Genomic DNA, 19,053 nt, shown 5'->3' with positions numbered 1-19,053 from the left:
CGCATTCCGTAATTGGACTTAATTTACTGTTAATAATTAAAGAGATCAAAGGTAAAATGAATAACGTGAAATGTGTTGATACAACGTTGAAACCGACCTTCGAATCTGACTTCCTCGGAGACATACATAGTGTTAAATTGTCAATAAAAGATATTCTATACAAAGTGGATAATAAAAGTGTTAGAAAGTGTAAGAGCTTTGTTAGTGTGGACATAGAAGGATACGTGCTGATAAAGCGAGACTTTCGCTTTAGATTGACCATCTTTTCAGAACAGTTCAAAATGAAAATTGCCTTCATGAAACAAGTTATGATTCATCATTATTAGATACAGTAAATTATAAGAGTACCCCTGTTGGTACCATTACAGATTGGTGCTGTGACCAGGATTAACAATTATTTTCAAGATTAATTGATTTTTGTCAGGAGCACAGATTGTTGTTGTGATAGGAGGATGTGTTTTAAAAGAACTGTATAGTTGAGGTTTTCTACAAATAATTAATATGTATATTGAGTAATTAAGGATAGTTCCTGCTTCCCCTTTTTGTTATTACATGTTCTAGTTAGTATGGCTGATTGTCAACATGATGATCGTGCAGTCATAGTCCTATCATGGTTTCTTGGACACTCGAGAGAGTCGTGGAATCCAAGATGAGATGGTGTCACAGCTTAGGGAGGTGGTTCAGAGTCAAACGTGTAGAAGGCTAAGTTAATAGAGAGGTTAGATCCACCAAAGAAATCAGAGGATCGTCAATCAGAAGTGTCTCAGTTGCCAGAGAAGAGAGTAGGTCGGTCTGTAGATATTTTTCGTTCTACTTCCATTCAACCAGTTGAGCGTCATGTTACACATGTTACGAATAAAAATACAAAGGGGTATCAGGTTTCTTTTACCGAAACGGACTATTGAAGTATCGTCATGGCTTTGGCTAATCGTCCACTTTCTTATTTACAATTTTTGAGATATTCATCAACCAGTGTTTTCAGATACTAGTAAAAACGAGTTGCCCTTGCAGTTTATTAAATCGTTCGAAAATTTCTGTAAAGTAAATACTGTAGATGTGGAACAGAGATTGTCAAGTTAAAAAGTGTTTAAAGGGTTCAGCTACTGATTGGGTTCTAATGCATAATGGACAAAACTGGTGAAAAAAATTGTCAGTCCAAATTTGTTCCGCATAAGAAATTAAGTATGCCACAGTATTTTGTTAGACATATTAGCCTATGTCAGAGGATGAATTGGTTTCTGAGGTTATGTTGCAGTATCCCGCTAATGGACAATTGTTCTGGATCACTTCCTGTGCTATGTCTTTACATTAAATTTTTTAAAATGTTTTTCTAATTTAGAAAAACCGTTAAATTCTATAATCCAACTATACCTCCACTTAAGAGTTCGGGAAACGAGAGGTCAGGAAAGTAAATTGAGGCTTATTTTCCTGCACCTTAGAAGTTCCCTCTTTTTCCATTTACGATTCAGTCCATTTTTCATATTAAACCAGCAGATGTACTTGAAGGCTTAGAATTTTTATATCCAAAAGCATGTTCTGTCATGAAAAAAATTGTTTGGAGTCTTGGCGTTTGTTTAGGTAAACGTAAACATAATTATTATTACTCCTTTGGAGGTTACTCTAATTCCACATGGTTTGTTAGCATCACCTACTTTACTACATATCTAGTTAGAAATTCATTGTTTGATTCAGGTTGTGAGTTGTCGTGTTTAAATGAAGACATTTTTGTTAGTTTACAGTAGGGCAACGTAGTATCCGTATTAAACATCAAGTTTGTAGGGAGTCTTCCATTTCAACTTTTGCTCAAACTTTCTTAGTCAAAAATTTAATTAGGTCGGTAATTTTGGGGATTGACCTTCGTCGTGGCCGACGTTCCAAAACCTATTATTGGTGCAGATTTCTTAGGCCTTTATGGACTCTTGATGGATATAAGAAACGGGCAACTACTAGTTCAAACCACCCACTTGACGTCTCGTGGTGTCGTCACTGAGTGCTCGCATCCAAGTGTCCAACTGTCAGTGAATCGTCGCCATATCATGATCTCCTTCATCAATATCCTGAGGTAACACGCCCCGATGGAGCCACCAAGTTACATAATCACGCGACGAGGCATCACATCGTGACAACGCCGGGACCACTCGTCGCACAGAAACCAAGCCGACTCGCTCCAGGAAGGAAGCCAAGAAGGAATTCGAGATGATGGTGGAACTAGGTATTGCGCGCCCTTCCGAAAGCCCATGGGCATCCCCATTACATATGGTCCCCAAGAACTCTGATGGATGGAGACCCTGTGGCGATTATCGTGCGTTGAACACACTACCTCCAGATCAATATCCTGTTAAATATATAAAGGATTTTGCCCAGTCATTACATGGAAGAACTATTTTTTCAACAGTGGACCTCGTCAGAGCCTTCAACCAAATACCGGTAGCGGAAGAAGACATACTGAAGACGGCGATATGTACTCCTTTCGGCCTATTCGAGTTTACGCTGATGACATTTGGGTTACGGAATGCAGCACAGACCTTCCAGAGGTTCATCGACGAAGTACTCCAAGGGTTAGACTTTTGCTACGCCTATATCGATGGTATATTGAAGAACACATGCAACATCTGGAGATGGGTATGCAAATAACTCGACTGCCTCAAAATATATCCATAAAATGCGCAGGGATATAAGAAGCCTGAAACCATGCGAGGATTCTAGACATGGAAATAGAAAAACTTTTGTGTTCAAGGATCTAGCCACCGCAGGTTATGAGTTTGTGCGACGAGACAACGTCAGGTATCCTCTCTAGCACCCTTATGACGGCCCCTACGAAGTAATAGAGAGAGGAGATAAGACGTTTGTAGTCTGTGTGAAAGGCAACAACATCACAGTGTCTCTAGATCGACTGAAACCAGCGTAAGTGATGGAAGAAAGGCCGGTGATGAATAACTTGTGTTTCCAAAAATGTCCGTTCAATCAGACAGGGATGCAGGATCAACAAGCAGCGACGTCCATGCTCAGGGAGGTCAACTATCTCAGACAGTCGAAACCAGAACGGCAGGAAGTCCGAAGACAAAAAGTGGTAGACGCGTACGATTTCCTGACCGTCAGATTCATTAAGAATTATAATGTTTTTTTAATACCTACAATAAATTATTATGTAAATGGTTTTGGGGATCTGAAAAAAGTTAAGTTTATAATGAAATTAAAGCGCTGTTTCTAAATACAGTTGTATAATTTTCGCATTAAAAAAGTTCATGTCTATCTTATTAGACAATCAAGTGGTTATTCGAACATATTTAAATATCTAAAAAAACCGTTGTTTGATGGCTTAGTTAGGGGAATTTTAAACCACCACTTTGTTTGGATTGTCACGAATTTTTCAGATTTTAATGGGTTTTCCTAAAATCAGTCTTGCATATTTAATTACAAAAAAAGTCATAAAATCATACAACTTACATAACTTTTTTTACATAACGGATTTCCAGTTCAGTTTCAGTAGTTTCTGTAGATTTTATTCGAAACTTTCATTACGGTATTTTCTGTCCGTTTACGTACAATAATTACTTTGTGATTGTTTTATGCTCTTCTCTGTGTGTTTCATACTTGCGTAAGTCTGTTTTATTTTATGTGTTAAAATTCAACTTCAAATCAAACAGCCTTTTTGCCAGATTTCGATAATTAAATTTTATTCATTAATATTAAACTTTTATTTATTCTTTCCTTTCTTTTATCTTTCCTGGTTATTTTTCTTGTTTATAAATAGATGGTTTATCGTTAATTTGTGTTTTAATTACTAAATTCTAAAAGTACCTAAACGAAACTTTGTTTGGCAAAGTAAACGATCCTTTAAGAGTTTTAATTAGGAAATTGAATCCGGAAACTCCTTTCTTAGCCTTAGAAGATATGCAAGCCTTGACTAGAGGTAACATGTTAAAACATGCGGAAAACGACGAGAAACAAGTTCCCCAACCCAACGTTTATACTCTGAAGTTTTGGGAAACTAAATTAAGAGCGAAATTGAAAATATTTAATTTCTTGTATGTAATATTTTAAATCCTTTTAACATGTATTACATTAGCTTAAATATTAAGTTAAATCATTTTTAAAAATATTTATTTAGTAAAAATTCAAAATAACAGTAATTAAATTAACAATTTAGAATATTTCCTGTAAATGTCCAATTTATAGTGACAAAAGTAAACTACGGCAACACGTCTGTTTAACCACATCAAAAGATAGGTCGTTAAATATATAAGGTGATGATGGAGGGAATAAAAGAAGTCCCTCATTATAAAGAATATCTTCAACTTCAGCTAATGCTAGTTAAGATTAGTGTTGTTGGGGACAAACACAAAATGAAACAGAAGTTGAACAAGAAAATTGTTGTAATTTTTAAATTATGAATGAATTATTTTCAGTTTAGGGAAAAATGAAGGGCTGGTAATAATAGACACATCTCAGCGAAGTAGAATATGGGCCACTTGAGACAGACAGCGTAGGTGTGACGTCACGACTCCCCCCTCCCCTCCGGCGCCAGTGGGCCACTTGAGACGAACAGCGTAGGAGTGACGTCACGACCCTGTCGGCACGTGCCGCCCATCTGTTTGGGTGGTTGCTGGCCTTTGTCGGCAAGTGAGCACGCGCCACCCCTCTGTTTGGGGCGGTTTGTAGCCTTTGTCGGCATGTGGGCACGCGCCACTCATCTGTTTGTGATGGTTTATAGCCTTTGTCGGTATGTGGGCAAGCGCCACCCTTGTCGTGGACCACCTCAGACCAAAAGCGTAGGTGTGACGTCACGAGTGTATGATATGCGCACCTTTCGTGGGCCACTTCAGACCAAAAGCGTAGAAGTGACGTCACGAGTGTATGACATGCGCACCTTTCGTGGGCCACTTGAGTCCAAAAGCGAAGGAAGACGCGTATGCGCGCATTTGTTTATTTTTACCTGTTCGTGGACCACTTCAGACCAAAAGCGTAGAAGTGACGTCACGAGTGTATGAGTCGTGGGCCACCTCAGGCCAAAAACGTAGGAAGACGCAAGAGTGAATGAAAATGCAATTAATTTATAATTATGATTTATTACATATTAAAAACAAAAACATATCAATAAGTTAACAATTTATTATTATTATTGTACATTTATATTACAATTTATTATTGTACATTTATATTACAATTTATTATACATTTTGTTATTTCGATACATGAAAAAGAGGTGAAAAAGTTCTTTCTTTCGTTGTTGCTTTCGAATCCCAGTCGTTGATTGGTGCAAATACCGTGTTTCTAAAGTAAACAGAAAACATACATATACAATATTAATTATTCAATGGTAATTTTTGTAGTGATACACCTTTTTTGTGACTGATTATTTGACTGAGGCTCATAAGTGTAGTTGTGGTGGCTGTGATGTAGGCTGAGTGTACAAGTCCGTTTCTCACCCGGTTGTACGCGTTGAATATATCAAAAACAAAATAGACAAATTGTATGTACCATATATATCTATATAATATTAATAATTCAAAGTTACCTTTTTTTATATTATTATATTAATTTTTAATTTCCACTTAATTAGTTCCTAGGGACCTTGTATCCGAATGGCCGAGAACTGTTGTCATCCAAGAAGAGTCTCTTTGTTGAATTCGTTCTGTATGTCTTTGTCTCCTCTTTGGTTACTACACGATGATCTTTTATCCGCACAAAGTTCATCGACGTCAAACGAATGGGATCTGTTTTTTCTAGAACCATTTGTTTAATTTTCTCAAAATTAATCAACTGAGAAGCGCTGTATGTTAAGGCGATCCCTTTCACCTTACAAACATGTTCGATACACTGCTTCGTCGTTGACCACACCGAGTATGCGTAATTTTTCGGCCCGCCCGAAACAAATTCCGTGATGTAGGAACCGATACCGTATACCTCCAGCTCATCGGTCATATCCCCAATGAATTTTCGGTCGGGGGATCTGGAAAATGGTTGCTTGACACATAGATAACGGAATCAGTGTCGTAGTATAAAACACGTGTATCCAACATCTCTAGATATTCGTACAACTTCAAACGGGCCTGTGCTGTAACAAAAGCTGCAATTACCACATTCACAGTAGGCAGAGATTCCACAGCCTCGTCGGCGTACTCCCAGTTGATTACAACAGTTTGTTCATTCACAGGAGTTATACTGTTGACATTCTTCGACGGATGCGCAAGGAGATCAAAGCATTCCTGAGGATCGTTGACGTTGGTTGTTTGTGGTTGGTTTTCACGTTGTCCAAACTTTCCCCAGAACGAATTCAACATTAATTTGGCGAGGGATCGAAGACCAGGGTTATTTTCGATGCGTTCCGGTGTTAGCTTCACTTTTTCAGCTTCTTCAAAATCCACCAGATATTGTTGTTGTTTCACCACATCGTTTATGCAATACGCGGGCCAGCCGGAGGCTTCCTGTTTAATTTTGATAAATTTATTCATCATTTCTGTGAATAAACCCGGCTGACCCGCCGCATGTTTGTATTGACGCGTTTCGTATGTCCACACTTCAAACACTTCCACAATCCTGTAGCCTTTTTCCAATGCTTTCAGGACTTCTGCAATTACCCATGTCCCTGTGAACAATCGTTCTTCCTCCGTATGGCAACACTCACGCTGCTGTGAACTTTCACCACAGCTGTTGCAAAGGGCGAACATTAACTTTCCCTTCATCCTGACAGGGAGAACGGGGTGGTACAACTGCGCGGGTGGTAAAATTTTACATTTCACCATGCCATCTACGGTGGATAAATCAATGTCCCGGGCTGCAGATCCTACATAAATTGTGGGGTGTCCTAGAGGAAATCGGCCGTACTTGCACACAAAAGTGTACAACGAACATACATCGATGTATTTGATGCGCTCACCCTCGTTACATTTGTAGTATGTAACAGTGTTTCCGGTTCGGCCTCCATAAAAACCGTCACGAGGATTCAATGGTGATGTTGCCAACACGGGATGGTTTTCGACAAAATCACGCACTTCACAACTCTGTTTTAATAATGCGCGGAAGTTACATTCCCATATTTCGATGACTTCAAATCCCAGGTTGCGAAGTCGAGTCGTTTTAATGGTGGTGGCCTCGTAACGATTTTGCATGATTTGAAACAGCTGGTGCATCCATGGAAGTAACAACCGTGAAACTCGAATACCTGACGCTGCTCCTCATTAAAACCGTCAACTTTGAGTCCTCCTCCTACTAGATGTTCTCGACCTGTACCGGCGTGGTGTATGGTGATTCCTCGTACGTTCTCCTCCCACAACAACCATTGTAAAGCGATAACCGATTGATTATCAGCCAATCGGTAACCACCACGGGGAATAACGGCGATTGTATCGGCTTCCAGATAGTTTCGTGCAAACACCTTATTACACGCTGATGCTATTGTTGTTGCTTCGGTGAATGGACAAACCTTACACTCGTTAAGAAGCATCGACCTAAATGAAAGACAGGCTCTCATTAGTATTTCCACGTCCGACTTGCAATATGCGACGATTTCCTCCTGGAAATTAAAAACATCATTCTGATGCTCTTGATGCCAGTTTAAAAACGTATGTCGGTCCTCGGGCTTCATTTGATTCGGACCGTAAAATTCAGCAGATGGTAAAGGACCCACGTATTGCTGATTTTCCAGGGTATTAAACAAGTGTGGAAAATAACCCTTCTTAAAGTTTCCAGCAAGGCCGAAAGCTTTAGGTAGCTTTGCCAGAGACATTGGAAAATAATTTAGCGAGTCCAAAAATCGCACATTTCCCACCTCAGCCAAAATAATTTTTGTCCCCCGCATAATTAAGTTTGGCTTGATGTCTGTTTTGGTGAGAATATAGTTCAGGATGAACTGATGGTCGAATGCTTGACCGTTATGTGCAATCACAGTCACTCTTTTGAAAATTTTCCTTTGATTCAGCACAAAGTTCATAAAATTTTCAATAGAGTTGTTGATAATTACGTGGGTCCTTACGCCGCATTTTTCACAAAATTCCACTTCCGTATCTAAACAGTTGGAACAACACAATTTAAACACACACAATGTGGTTTCATGCACTGCACTGCCTTTGTGTTTGGCTGAATATAACACTGTTGATTTATCTGATGGTGTTTTTTACAGATCTTACAAAAAATTTCACCACATTCATGCCTACGTTTTCCATCGACAGTTTTAAAACACCTTTGACACAATCGCAAGTCGGCACACACGTTGGATTTCTTCTTAATCCGTAGATGGTTTTCCAAACATTTCCGGCTCCTGAAGTGACGATGACAATCCACACACTCTATTTTCTCCTCATCCTCGCACCGTGGTGATTCACGACAGCACGGACAAATCCCACTGCAACGATGGTTGACGCGTGTATTGAATAGGAGATTACATTCTTCACAGTAGTAATTGCAGGAAAATGCAGAGGTTAACGATACAATCGCGTTGTAATGTTCTCTCTCTGTGGAGTAGTAAATTAAGGGTTGGTCCTTCACTTTGTCCTTTAAAAATCACCTCTCGTCCACCGGCACCGTACTTGAACACTGTAATTCTGTATTCGGATAAAACCCTTTGGAATGCTTGCAACTCCTGAATCCCGGCACCCTCTGCGGGAATATCAACACCCGCTCTCTGGCACAGTTCCATAGCTCGTATTCCTTGTAGTTGTCCAATGTCCCGGCGAACCTGTACAAATTGTGGATCACTAGTCAGTTTCGCGATTAACACTACAAGTGCCCGTGGCAGGCAAAGGTTATCAGAATTTTTTATAACAATAATACCTCTTCTTGCAGCACATTCTTCTTCGAAACTATTATATTTTGTTTTCTGCGCACGCCCCATACCCACCGGCATCTTAATAACCGTCACTTTTATCTGAAAAGTTTCAGTGTTCACACCAGCCAAATTAGATTGGTATACTGATTGCACCAAATCGAGCACCTCATCAGCGGACACTGAATGCCTTGGTTTGAAGCGTGCCCAGGCTTCACCGCGAACAAGTTCACTACCAGAAAACGAAAACCCGACGCGATCCTCCGGATTGAGTCCCTCCAATGAATGTTGAACAATTGAGGTTATTCCGTTGCGTATCCAATTCACGGGATGAATGTTCTCCGGAACGGGGTTAATTTTAAAGGAAACAGCTCGCTGGATTAGGTTAAAACGGCCAGTCGATTGTTCAACATCGTCTACAACTTGAAATGCTTGTTGTTGTTGTGGTTGTTGTTGTTGTTGTTGTTGTTGTTGTTGATGTTGTTGTTGTTGTTGTTGTTGTTGTTCTTGCGATTCAATCTCATCTATTATGTGTAAACTCATGTTGTAGGACTCATCGTCATTATCTACAACGGAGGATTCATCTTTTGGAAAAAAATATAAATAAATTAATAAATATATAAATAATTTGTATACATATATATTTATAAATCAATTTACCATTGTTTGGTGTCAAGCCAAGTTCATCTATAACGTAGAAAATGATGTCTGAAGATTCAAGATTATTATCATCATTATCATTCACAAAGTGGAATGCGTTGTTTTCTGTAATAAACACAAATAAATAAATAAATAAAAAATAAATAAAAACAACTTACCCATGATAGCAGAATAAAAAGGTGAAGTAGAAGTCTAAAAATAAAATAAAAATACGAACAAAAATATTCGTGAGGATGATCAACAGAGCTATTCTTTCAAATAACAGTCAACAGTGTTAATAAACTGATGGTTGATGTAAGAATATGAAAATCTGAGCCGAAGACTCTAAATATAAGACCCTGTACCACCACCATCCCTACCATTACATTTCGAATGTGGGGGCGTTTCTTCTAGGGTGGTGATTTTTTCACTTCATTAGGTGGTGGTGGTTTCTTTTTATCTATTTGGTGGGAGTGAATAATATATATATATATATATATATATATATATATATGTATATATATATATATATATATATATATATATATATATATGTGTATATATATATATATATATATATATTGTATTGAGAAAAAAAAATTTAATATTAAAAATATACGTTACAAATAAATTTGAATGTTTTTTCAATTACCACACTGTTTGAAAACATCGGTGATAAATATGATGTACAGAGTGCTGACATTTCATTTCAATGTTGGTCATTGAGTATCGCGGTAATGGTTTATTAAACTCTGTTATTGACAACGACACGACATTGCCTACGAGGAAAATAAATCGCTGCAGGATAGACACAAGGCAGACTTTGTTTTGGAAAACGAGGCGTGGAACCGTGTAAAATCCTAGAACGCTAATTTGGGTGAAAAAGCAGCCGCGTGGCTTGTAACAACGGGAATGAAGATAAAAAGGAAGCTCGGAATGGGTCATCGTACACAACACCAATCAAAAATTTCATTCAAGAAAGACATTGTCGACAAAATCGATAAAAAGATTTTAAAATCGGTCGACATAAAACCAGGTAGCAAGTCACTACGAAAAATCGCTGCAGCGGCAATAAAAATAGCCAAAGTCAACACTAAACGAATTGGGGGTCGAAAAAACGTGAAGATACCTAGAACAATTCCGTTTAGTTCGAAACAAGGAGGAATTCTGCCATTACTGCCAATTCTCGCTGGTTTATCAAGTCTTGGAGCATTAATGGGTGGTGCTGCCGGTGTGGCAAAAACAATAGTCGACGCGAAAAATGCAAAGAAGAATCTAGATGAACAGAAACGACACAATCAACGCATGGAGCAAATAGGAAAAAAGGGTAGTGGATTGTACTTACGAAAAAACCCAAAAGGGTACGGTTTGTTCTTGGAAAAAATTCCAAAAAACTACCGATAAGAGTGCCCGCACGAGCACTCTACGATCATGAAATAATCAAATTTGCCAAACAATTGAAAATACCCTATTTTAGAGGTGTTTTTATGCGTGACGCTCTACCTTTGTATCCTAAGAAAAACGAAAGTGCCGTCGTGAACCTGGACGATTCAACAAATTACGGAACTCACTGGGTTTGTTACGCAAAGAGAGGAAATCAAGTCAAGTATTATGATAGTTTTGGGGATTTACGACCACCGTTGGAGATAATTCGATACATGGGAAAAAATTGTCAAATTTATTACAATGTACACCCTGAGCAGAAGTTTAATGAGTCATCCTGTGGTCGTTACTGCTTGAAATTTTTATACAATATAAAACAATGAATACTTTGTCATACTATAATAATAATAAAGAAAAATCATTAATTTTAATTGAGTTTTATTTGATGACACACACACACACACACACACACACGCACACACACGCACACACGCACACACACATCCACAATTGCTGTTGTTGTTGTTATTATTGTTGTTGCGTTTTCTATTATTTTGTGTTAAATAAGCAGTGAGCTAAACTATTACTCAGTCTTATTTGAAACGTTGTGAGAGCAATGTCATATATATTTACTCTTACAAGTACCAACCACATATTAAATATCGATTTTGTAAATCCTATTCAGTTGGATCCCGAAGTACAGTACGGGCTCGCCTTAATTGGATTTCATTCGTACAACAGTATTCCGAATATTGATTCAAATTGTAATACGTTTAACTACCGGAACATAGCCAATCGTATCGGATATATAGAAATCCCCGAGGGTGCATATGAAATAAGTGATATTGAAAAATATTTACGAAAGAGAATTATTCAAGATTCCATTGAAGATGAGTTAGCGGAAGGAAAGATTTTATCGATAAAACCTAACCATAACACCCTCAAATGTGAAATATATAGCGAAACACTTGCAATTGACTTCAGCACACCGTCTTCTGTTGGGAAATTGTTGGGTTTTTCGGCAAAACTTCTAGAAACAGGAACACTTTACGAATCTGACTTACCTGTGGATATAGTAAAGGTGAAAACATTACATATCGACTGTAACATTACCACGGGTGCGTTTTACAAGGACAGACCGACACACACCATCTACGAATTTGCATTGGACAGCAACCCTGGCTACGCGATTGACGAAACGCCAAGACATATTATCTATCTCCCCGTAGTGAACAGAAATCAAATTTCAAACATTTCACTGCAGATTTTGGATCAAAATTTTGAACCTGTTAATTTCCGAGGGGAGGAAATTATTATCCGATTGGAATTGAAAAAACATACGTAAAATGGGTTTGACTTTCGATTACTATAATTCGGACAACAACAGTACAAATCCATCAGTATATGAAAAACGGTCATCGTGTGTGAATCAACTTAATTATCATCAGCAAAAGAAGAAACAGAAGCAGAAGCAGAAGCGCAGGCCGAAGCAACGTTTGACTCTAGACAACGTATTGTTTTTACAATCACTGGGTTACAATGTCGTCGTACAATCAGGTGTTCGAGGTCTACCGCAAACCACGGTACGACGAAACAATTCAAAAAATGGAAACTCGCACCTATTACCCATACATAAAATCGTTCAATAATAATGACGTTAAACCAGAGGGATTCCTGGGTACTGATGCACGAGGCGGCAATTGTGATTGAAGGGAGGCTGAGAAGAGATGGTGGTGAAGGTGAAGTTTCACTGGTCAACAATGCTGGTGCATTTATGTTTGACAATATCACGTACGAACTAAACGGAAAAGAAGTGGACTCTGTTCGTACACCGGGAATCGTCTCCACAATTAGAGGATATCTTTGTTACAATCAAATGGATAGCAATATTTTGAGTACGGCAGGATGGTATTACCCAAACAATCTAGTTACGACCAAGAACAAGTCAACGTTTGTTTCAAGAATACCACTGCATCATCTGTTTGGTCTATTTATCGACTATAAACTAGCTCAATTTGGTAAACACACCTTAAGATTGGTCAGAGCTCGAAGCGATCTAGATGCTATTGTGTGTAAATCCTTGAAAGATACAGCACCCACCTCAGGTATCATCAAAATGACCAACATTTGTCTAAAAGCACCCATTGTTGTTCCAAATGACATGCTAAAAATAAAATTGTTGGATTCGGTAAAAAATGATAAACCTATACTTTTACCATTCAGAAGATGGGAATATCATGAACTGCCACAATTAACAACTGGATCAACGAAGGAAATTTGGGGTGTGAAAACATGTACAGCTGTGGAGAGTCCACGATTTGTAATTGTTGCTTTTCAATCGGACAAAAGAGAAAATGATTCGGTTGATACGACCGTCTTTGATAATATGAACGCATCGGAAGTACGGGTCGTGTTGAACGGTGAATATTATCCAGCTGAACGACAGGGTTTGAATTTTGCCAAACACAGTTATACCGAATTACATTACAACTATACTCAGTTTTTTAACAATTTCAAACACGATGCATCCCAAGCAAAGCAACCTCTACTCGATTATTCAACGTTTAAGGATAATATCATATTTGTTATTGATTGCTCCAAAAGAAATACAGCACTGAAACTGGGCACTATAGATGTTAAATTGGAAATTGAATCGAGGGTCGCATTTCCCCAGAAAACAAAGGCATATTGCGTAATCATGCACGATTGTGTTTTGGAGTATCTACCGCTAAGTGAAATTGTACGCACTGTGACTTAAATATAAGTTGGATATCGGCATCACAATGTGAATAGAACGAGAAAATATTTCATTGTGTAAACACCACAACGTCCACAACAGTAGCAAACACATGGAATCCAGCAAGTCTGTCGACGTCGACGTACCGGCGGACAACAACAACAACAACAGCAACATCAACAAGAACAAGGAATGTGAAAGTATTGTTGCAATGAATTGCTGGCGGGATGTTTTCGAAAATCCGTTTAGATTTAGAAATTTAAAATATAAACCTGTAGTTAGAATAATTACACCAAGAAATGTATTGTAAAATTAATTGTGTGTACGAGTAGTAAAAATATCATAATAAAAAAAATCCTAAAAATGACAGCAGTTTATCATTATCGATTCGACACAGGGTCGTAAACATCCTTCAAACTGTTGTGGTTGATAAGATTGCAACCACATGTTGGGTGGCAAAAATATTTTGAGAGAAAACTATTTTAATGTTTGCCTAATGATTATAAACAATCCTAAATGGGGCAGAGCAGTTTATCATTATTGGTTCGACACAGTAAACACCCTCCAACCTGTTGTGGTTGATAAGATTGCAACCACATGTTGGGTGGGAAAAATATTTTGTGAGAAAACTATTTTAATGTTTGCCTAATGATTATAAACAATCCTAAATAGGGCAGAGCAGTTTATCATTAGCGGTTCGACACAGTAAACACCCTTCAACCTGTTGTGGTTGATAAGATTGCAACCACATGTTGGGTGGGAAAAATATTTTGTGAGAAAACTATTTTAATGTTTGCCTAATGATTATAAACAATCCTAAATAGGGACAGAGCAGTTTATCATTAGCGGATCGACACAGAGTCGTAACACATAAACCCTACACCTAAATTATATTTTCATATTTCCGTATTTGTAATGAATTTCTATAAATTAATTAACCGTCTATATTTAACGTTTAGTTTCGAAATGTCATCGGTACCGAGCTCTTCGTCGCCGTCGTCGTCATCGGCGCCGTCGCTGTCACCGATCATCAAGTACACCTTAAAAAAAATTGAAGAATTTATTCAAACGTGTATAGATCGGGAAAAAATCAATAGACTTGAACTGTATAAAAATAAAATTGAGAAGGTTGTTAATGTGCGCGAGATTTACACCGAATCTTCTGGTACACATTTTGAATCATGTATTTGGGCTAATCCAACGACTGTCGAGGGACCCGATACTTGTGAATGTTTTTACATATTCCGTGCAGTGTACGAAAGCAATCAACTGATGGGTTTAGACGCTGAGTTGTCTTCACACATTACCGCATCATCACCGTCCTTATCTTCGATGTCCGATTCTTCAGAGGCAATAAATCCATCACACTGTCTACAATTTTTATGTAAACCAGAGAGTTTCGATAAACTTATGATATGTACAATTGAAATGTTAGGCATTATAAGAGAGTTGCTCAAGAAATAACAATAAATTTTTTTTGCTGTAAATTTATCTTTTGTTTTATTCCTTTGTAAAATACTTATATACCTAGTCAAAATTTTAAACTGCTTCAGTGTAAGACAAACCAATCATGCAGTACATACAACAGCGTCAAAAGTTACCCATTGAAAATCTAGATTATCTTGATGACGAAGCAGCAACAGGTGTAAAAAACAGAAGGCATGGTGAATTGTTACCCAACTCATTCAGAGCTCTGTTTATTGGACCTTCAAATTGTGAAAAAACAAATGCATTACTGGCTTTAATTTACGATCCGAACGGAGTACGTTTTGAAAATATTTACGTATATTCAAAAACTCTGTATCAGCCAAAGTACAAACTGCTCGAATCCGTTTTAAATCGTATCAAAGGAATAGAATATTTTCAGTTTAGTAACAAGGATGAGTTGATTGAACCGTCGGAAGTGTTGTACAATTTTCTGGGGGTTAGTTGGGTGAGATTTCGTTATTTGTGTATGTGTATATATGTTTAGTAGAGTATCAAAACTCGGTCCGTGCAGACTAAATAGTGAATAAAATTGTAATAATAGATAACGTAAAAAGAAAAAGACAACGAGATGAACTTTACGGACTCTTGTGGAACAACAGTTGTGGATATTGCGGAGCAAGGCATCAATTACAATGCCGAGTTGGATCGCATGTGGAGGAACTTTCAAGTAGAGATTCAGAAAGAAAAACATCTTTTGTTTTGCACCACCCACGAATTCAGTCATGTTTGCCAATATGAAACTGAGTGTGGATTAAGTGTTGTCAGAGACTGTACACCTGTAGTTAGAATAGTGAACACCTGTGAAGATGAAACCAACGTGTCCTTTGACATTGAAGAATGGATAAACTTTATTCGAATTATTCAGAATATTTCAACTGAGCAACCGGAGGAGATGAGCAGTTTATCAGTTACATTTCAAAAAGTGTCCGAAGAAATTTGTTTATCATACGATCCGATATTTAATTGTGTAAATTTATATCGAGCAGACAGTTGTGTACTTTTACACATGTGCGACATTGAAAATATTATTTTGTTAAATGGTATAATATGTAGTATAATAGAAATCTTGACAACGGCATTCCCCTCTCCTTTTCTTCCTCTTCATACCGATAATTGTTTGTAATTGTTAGAATATGTACGAATGTTACATTAATAATAATTAAATTTATATTGTAATTATTGTAGGTTTATCAGTTTAGTAATTGTAAAAATATTATACATTTTGTGAAATAAATACTGTATACTCTATTTCATTGTTTTATTTACATACATTTTAATTTACGACTATGGCATTTTTATTGTGCATCATTGTCGTTCATTCAAGTTGAGATCTGATAACTTGTACAGACAAGTTGGATTTACTCTGTCAAGTCACGCCTACTACCACCACCACCAACACTATTTTGTGATTATTGGTCGGGAGGGTGAGGGTGAACTTTACTTTTTACATTTTCATTCTCATCGGTATCATTCCATCAGTGGCAGCTTTCGTTTTACCATCACCATCATCATCATTAATCAGGGTAAGTACAAATAATTAATAACTTTTGTATAAATGTATGTTATATGAATATTTCTCTAAGCAGTGAACAGAAACATGGATTTGCAACAAATCAACGCTGTAACCGATCAGAACAGAAAACCCATATCCAAGCTGACCAGTCTACAGGAAGGAGAAGGTCATTTGATACTCGGGATGAGGATAGTGAATGGCACATTCGGTAAAAGTGTCTTGGTGGAGTTGGAAAAAACTGTAGTGTTTCTGCCGAATCGAGCGACCCATGTACTGGAGGCCAACATCGAGAAGTTTGAACCGGAAAAATACTTGCTTGTATTCACAGGTCAACAACTCATTGGTGGTTACTCCAAACCACTTGCCACATTTCAAATTGTTACGAAATAATAATAAAAATTATACATTATATAAATACACAATAATAAAATCCTAATTATAAATTAATTGCATTTTCATTCACTCTTGCGTCTTCCTACGTTTTTGGCCTGAGGTGGCCCACGACTCATACACTCGTGACGTCACTTTTACGCTTTTGGTCTGAAGTGGTCCACGAACAGGTAAAAATAAACAAATGCGCGCATACGCGTCTTCCTTCGCTTTTGGACTCAAGTGGCCCACGAAAGGTGCGCATGTCATACACTCGTGACGTCACTTCTACGCTTTTGGTCTGAAGTGGCCCACGAAAGGTGCGCATATCATACACTCGTGACGTCACACCTACGCTTTTGGTCTGAGGTGGTCCACGACAAGGGTGGCGCTTGCCCACATACCGACAAAGGCTATAAACCATCACAAACAGATGAGTGGCGCGTGCCCACATGCCGACAAAGGCTACAAACCGCCCCAAACAGAGGGGTGGCGCGTGCTCACTTGCCGACAAAGGCCAGCAACCACCCAAACAGATGGGCGGCACGTGCCGACAGGGTCGTGACGTCACTCCTACGCTGTTCGTCTCAAGTGGCCCACTGGCGCCGGAGGGGAGGGGGGAGTCGTGACGTCACACCTACGCTGTCTGTCTCAAGTGGCCCATATTCTACTCAGCGAACAAATCATCTCGTTTTTGGTGGATACATTCAATAATTGTCAAATTAACAACCCTAATGTTTGTGGAGTAGTAGGTTATAAACCTTATTTTTATCAACAACAAATTATATATCTATGATATACTCAATAATATATAAATTTTAATAGAAATTTAACAGAAATAATAATTATATACTTATTGTATTACTTATTTTAAGTAACACACATGATTTCTTATTATTTTAAATATTAGTTGTGGTGCGACATTTTCAATATCTGATACACAGATATTAATATATTCTTCCGGCCACTGACTGTTCTCAGTATCTCTTCAATTAATATAATGTATAAAAACACTTCACACCTTAATCTTCTTGTGACAATGGTCCATTAAATTTCGGAGGAGCTTGTTATAGTACCTAAACTTGTCACAAATATAAATTAGATGAATCGTCTTTCTTTTAGATGTTGTTCTTTAAATCATAATAACACTTGTACAATACAAAGTACTTATAAATGAAATGTTCTTGATAGTTATAAATCTATTTTTGTTACAATTATAAATAAAATAACTTAAGAAAAAATATTTGTATAATGGTACATAGCTGAGATTATTGCAAACCTTAATCGATAAGAAATTCAGAATAAGTTCCATATAGTCTACTACTGTATCTATAATTTCTTAAATTTTATCTAAGAAATGTCTTTCAATTGTTTATTTAAACATGCTTGAAAAGTATTTTAAATTTTCTTTTTAATGTATAAATATAAATATTTTTATACAGAATTCAATGTCCATCAAATTGTTGAAAATTCATTAATTCGACTTCATTTAAGTTTTGATCAAACAACTATAATTAAAAGACATTTATTATTGCAGATGTTTTTTTACATTTCAGGGTAAATTTTATTACGTTATGGTAAATTTGTTTTCAAAATTTCAAGGATGTATTTAAAATAGTTTAATGTTTAGTTATCCCATCAATTTATTTGTTTTCAATAATTTCTTTAAACATGTGTACTTTTGTTTCTATACGTATAATATTCAATAAGCTCAAAGTAAATGTTCTACTGACCTTTAGTTTCACTCCTTCATATCAGATTGAGATAACTATAATATTCTGCGAATCTCCCTTACTCTACGACTGTATAAAAAATAATGTTGAATATATTGAAATTAATAAAGGAAAATGCAGTTGGTCTTTTTATTTCAAAAATATGTATTTTTCTTTAATAAATATTTTTTTCAAATAACCATAACTGAGTGGATCAGTATAAAATTTGATTGTATTTTCATAGGAATTGTCTATTTGAAATCTACATTTACTTCATTATAAATAGAAAACGTTAACCAAATAAGCTTCAAATTATAATTATATTTAATAGTGGTTTTAAATTTCATTAATAGTCAAAAATGTTTATTAATAATATTGTGGTAATATTAATATTAAGGTGGAACACTTATTTACTAAAAATCAAGAATTTCGTGACCATTGTTGTATG

The 19,053-nt window shown here is 37.0% G+C and overlaps 1 protein-coding gene across 1 annotated transcript; it reads right to left on the bottom strand.

The window, feature by feature from the left end:
- Positions 1-5,921: 5,921 nt before the first annotated feature.
- Positions 5,922-7,729, bottom strand: LOC126265584 (uncharacterized). Its single transcript, XM_049967486.1, has 2 exons — positions 7,166-7,729; positions 5,922-7,124 (listed from the first exon to the last, which is right to left on the bottom strand). The coding sequence occupies exons 1-2, from the start codon at positions 7,727-7,729 to the stop codon at positions 5,922-5,924; spliced, it is 1,767 nt and encodes a 588-aa protein (XP_049823443.1).
- Between the last annotated feature and the right edge of the window lie 11,324 nt (positions 7,730-19,053).

Source organism: Aethina tumida, chromosome 5 (assembly GCF_024364675.1).
Source record: "Aethina tumida isolate Nest 87 chromosome 5, icAetTumi1.1, whole genome shotgun sequence".
Classification (NCBI taxonomy): Eukaryota; Metazoa; Arthropoda; class Insecta; order Coleoptera; family Nitidulidae; genus Aethina; species Aethina tumida.
The sequence above is the reverse complement of the archived record's forward strand: the minus strand, read 5'-3'. Positions and strand labels throughout refer to the sequence as shown.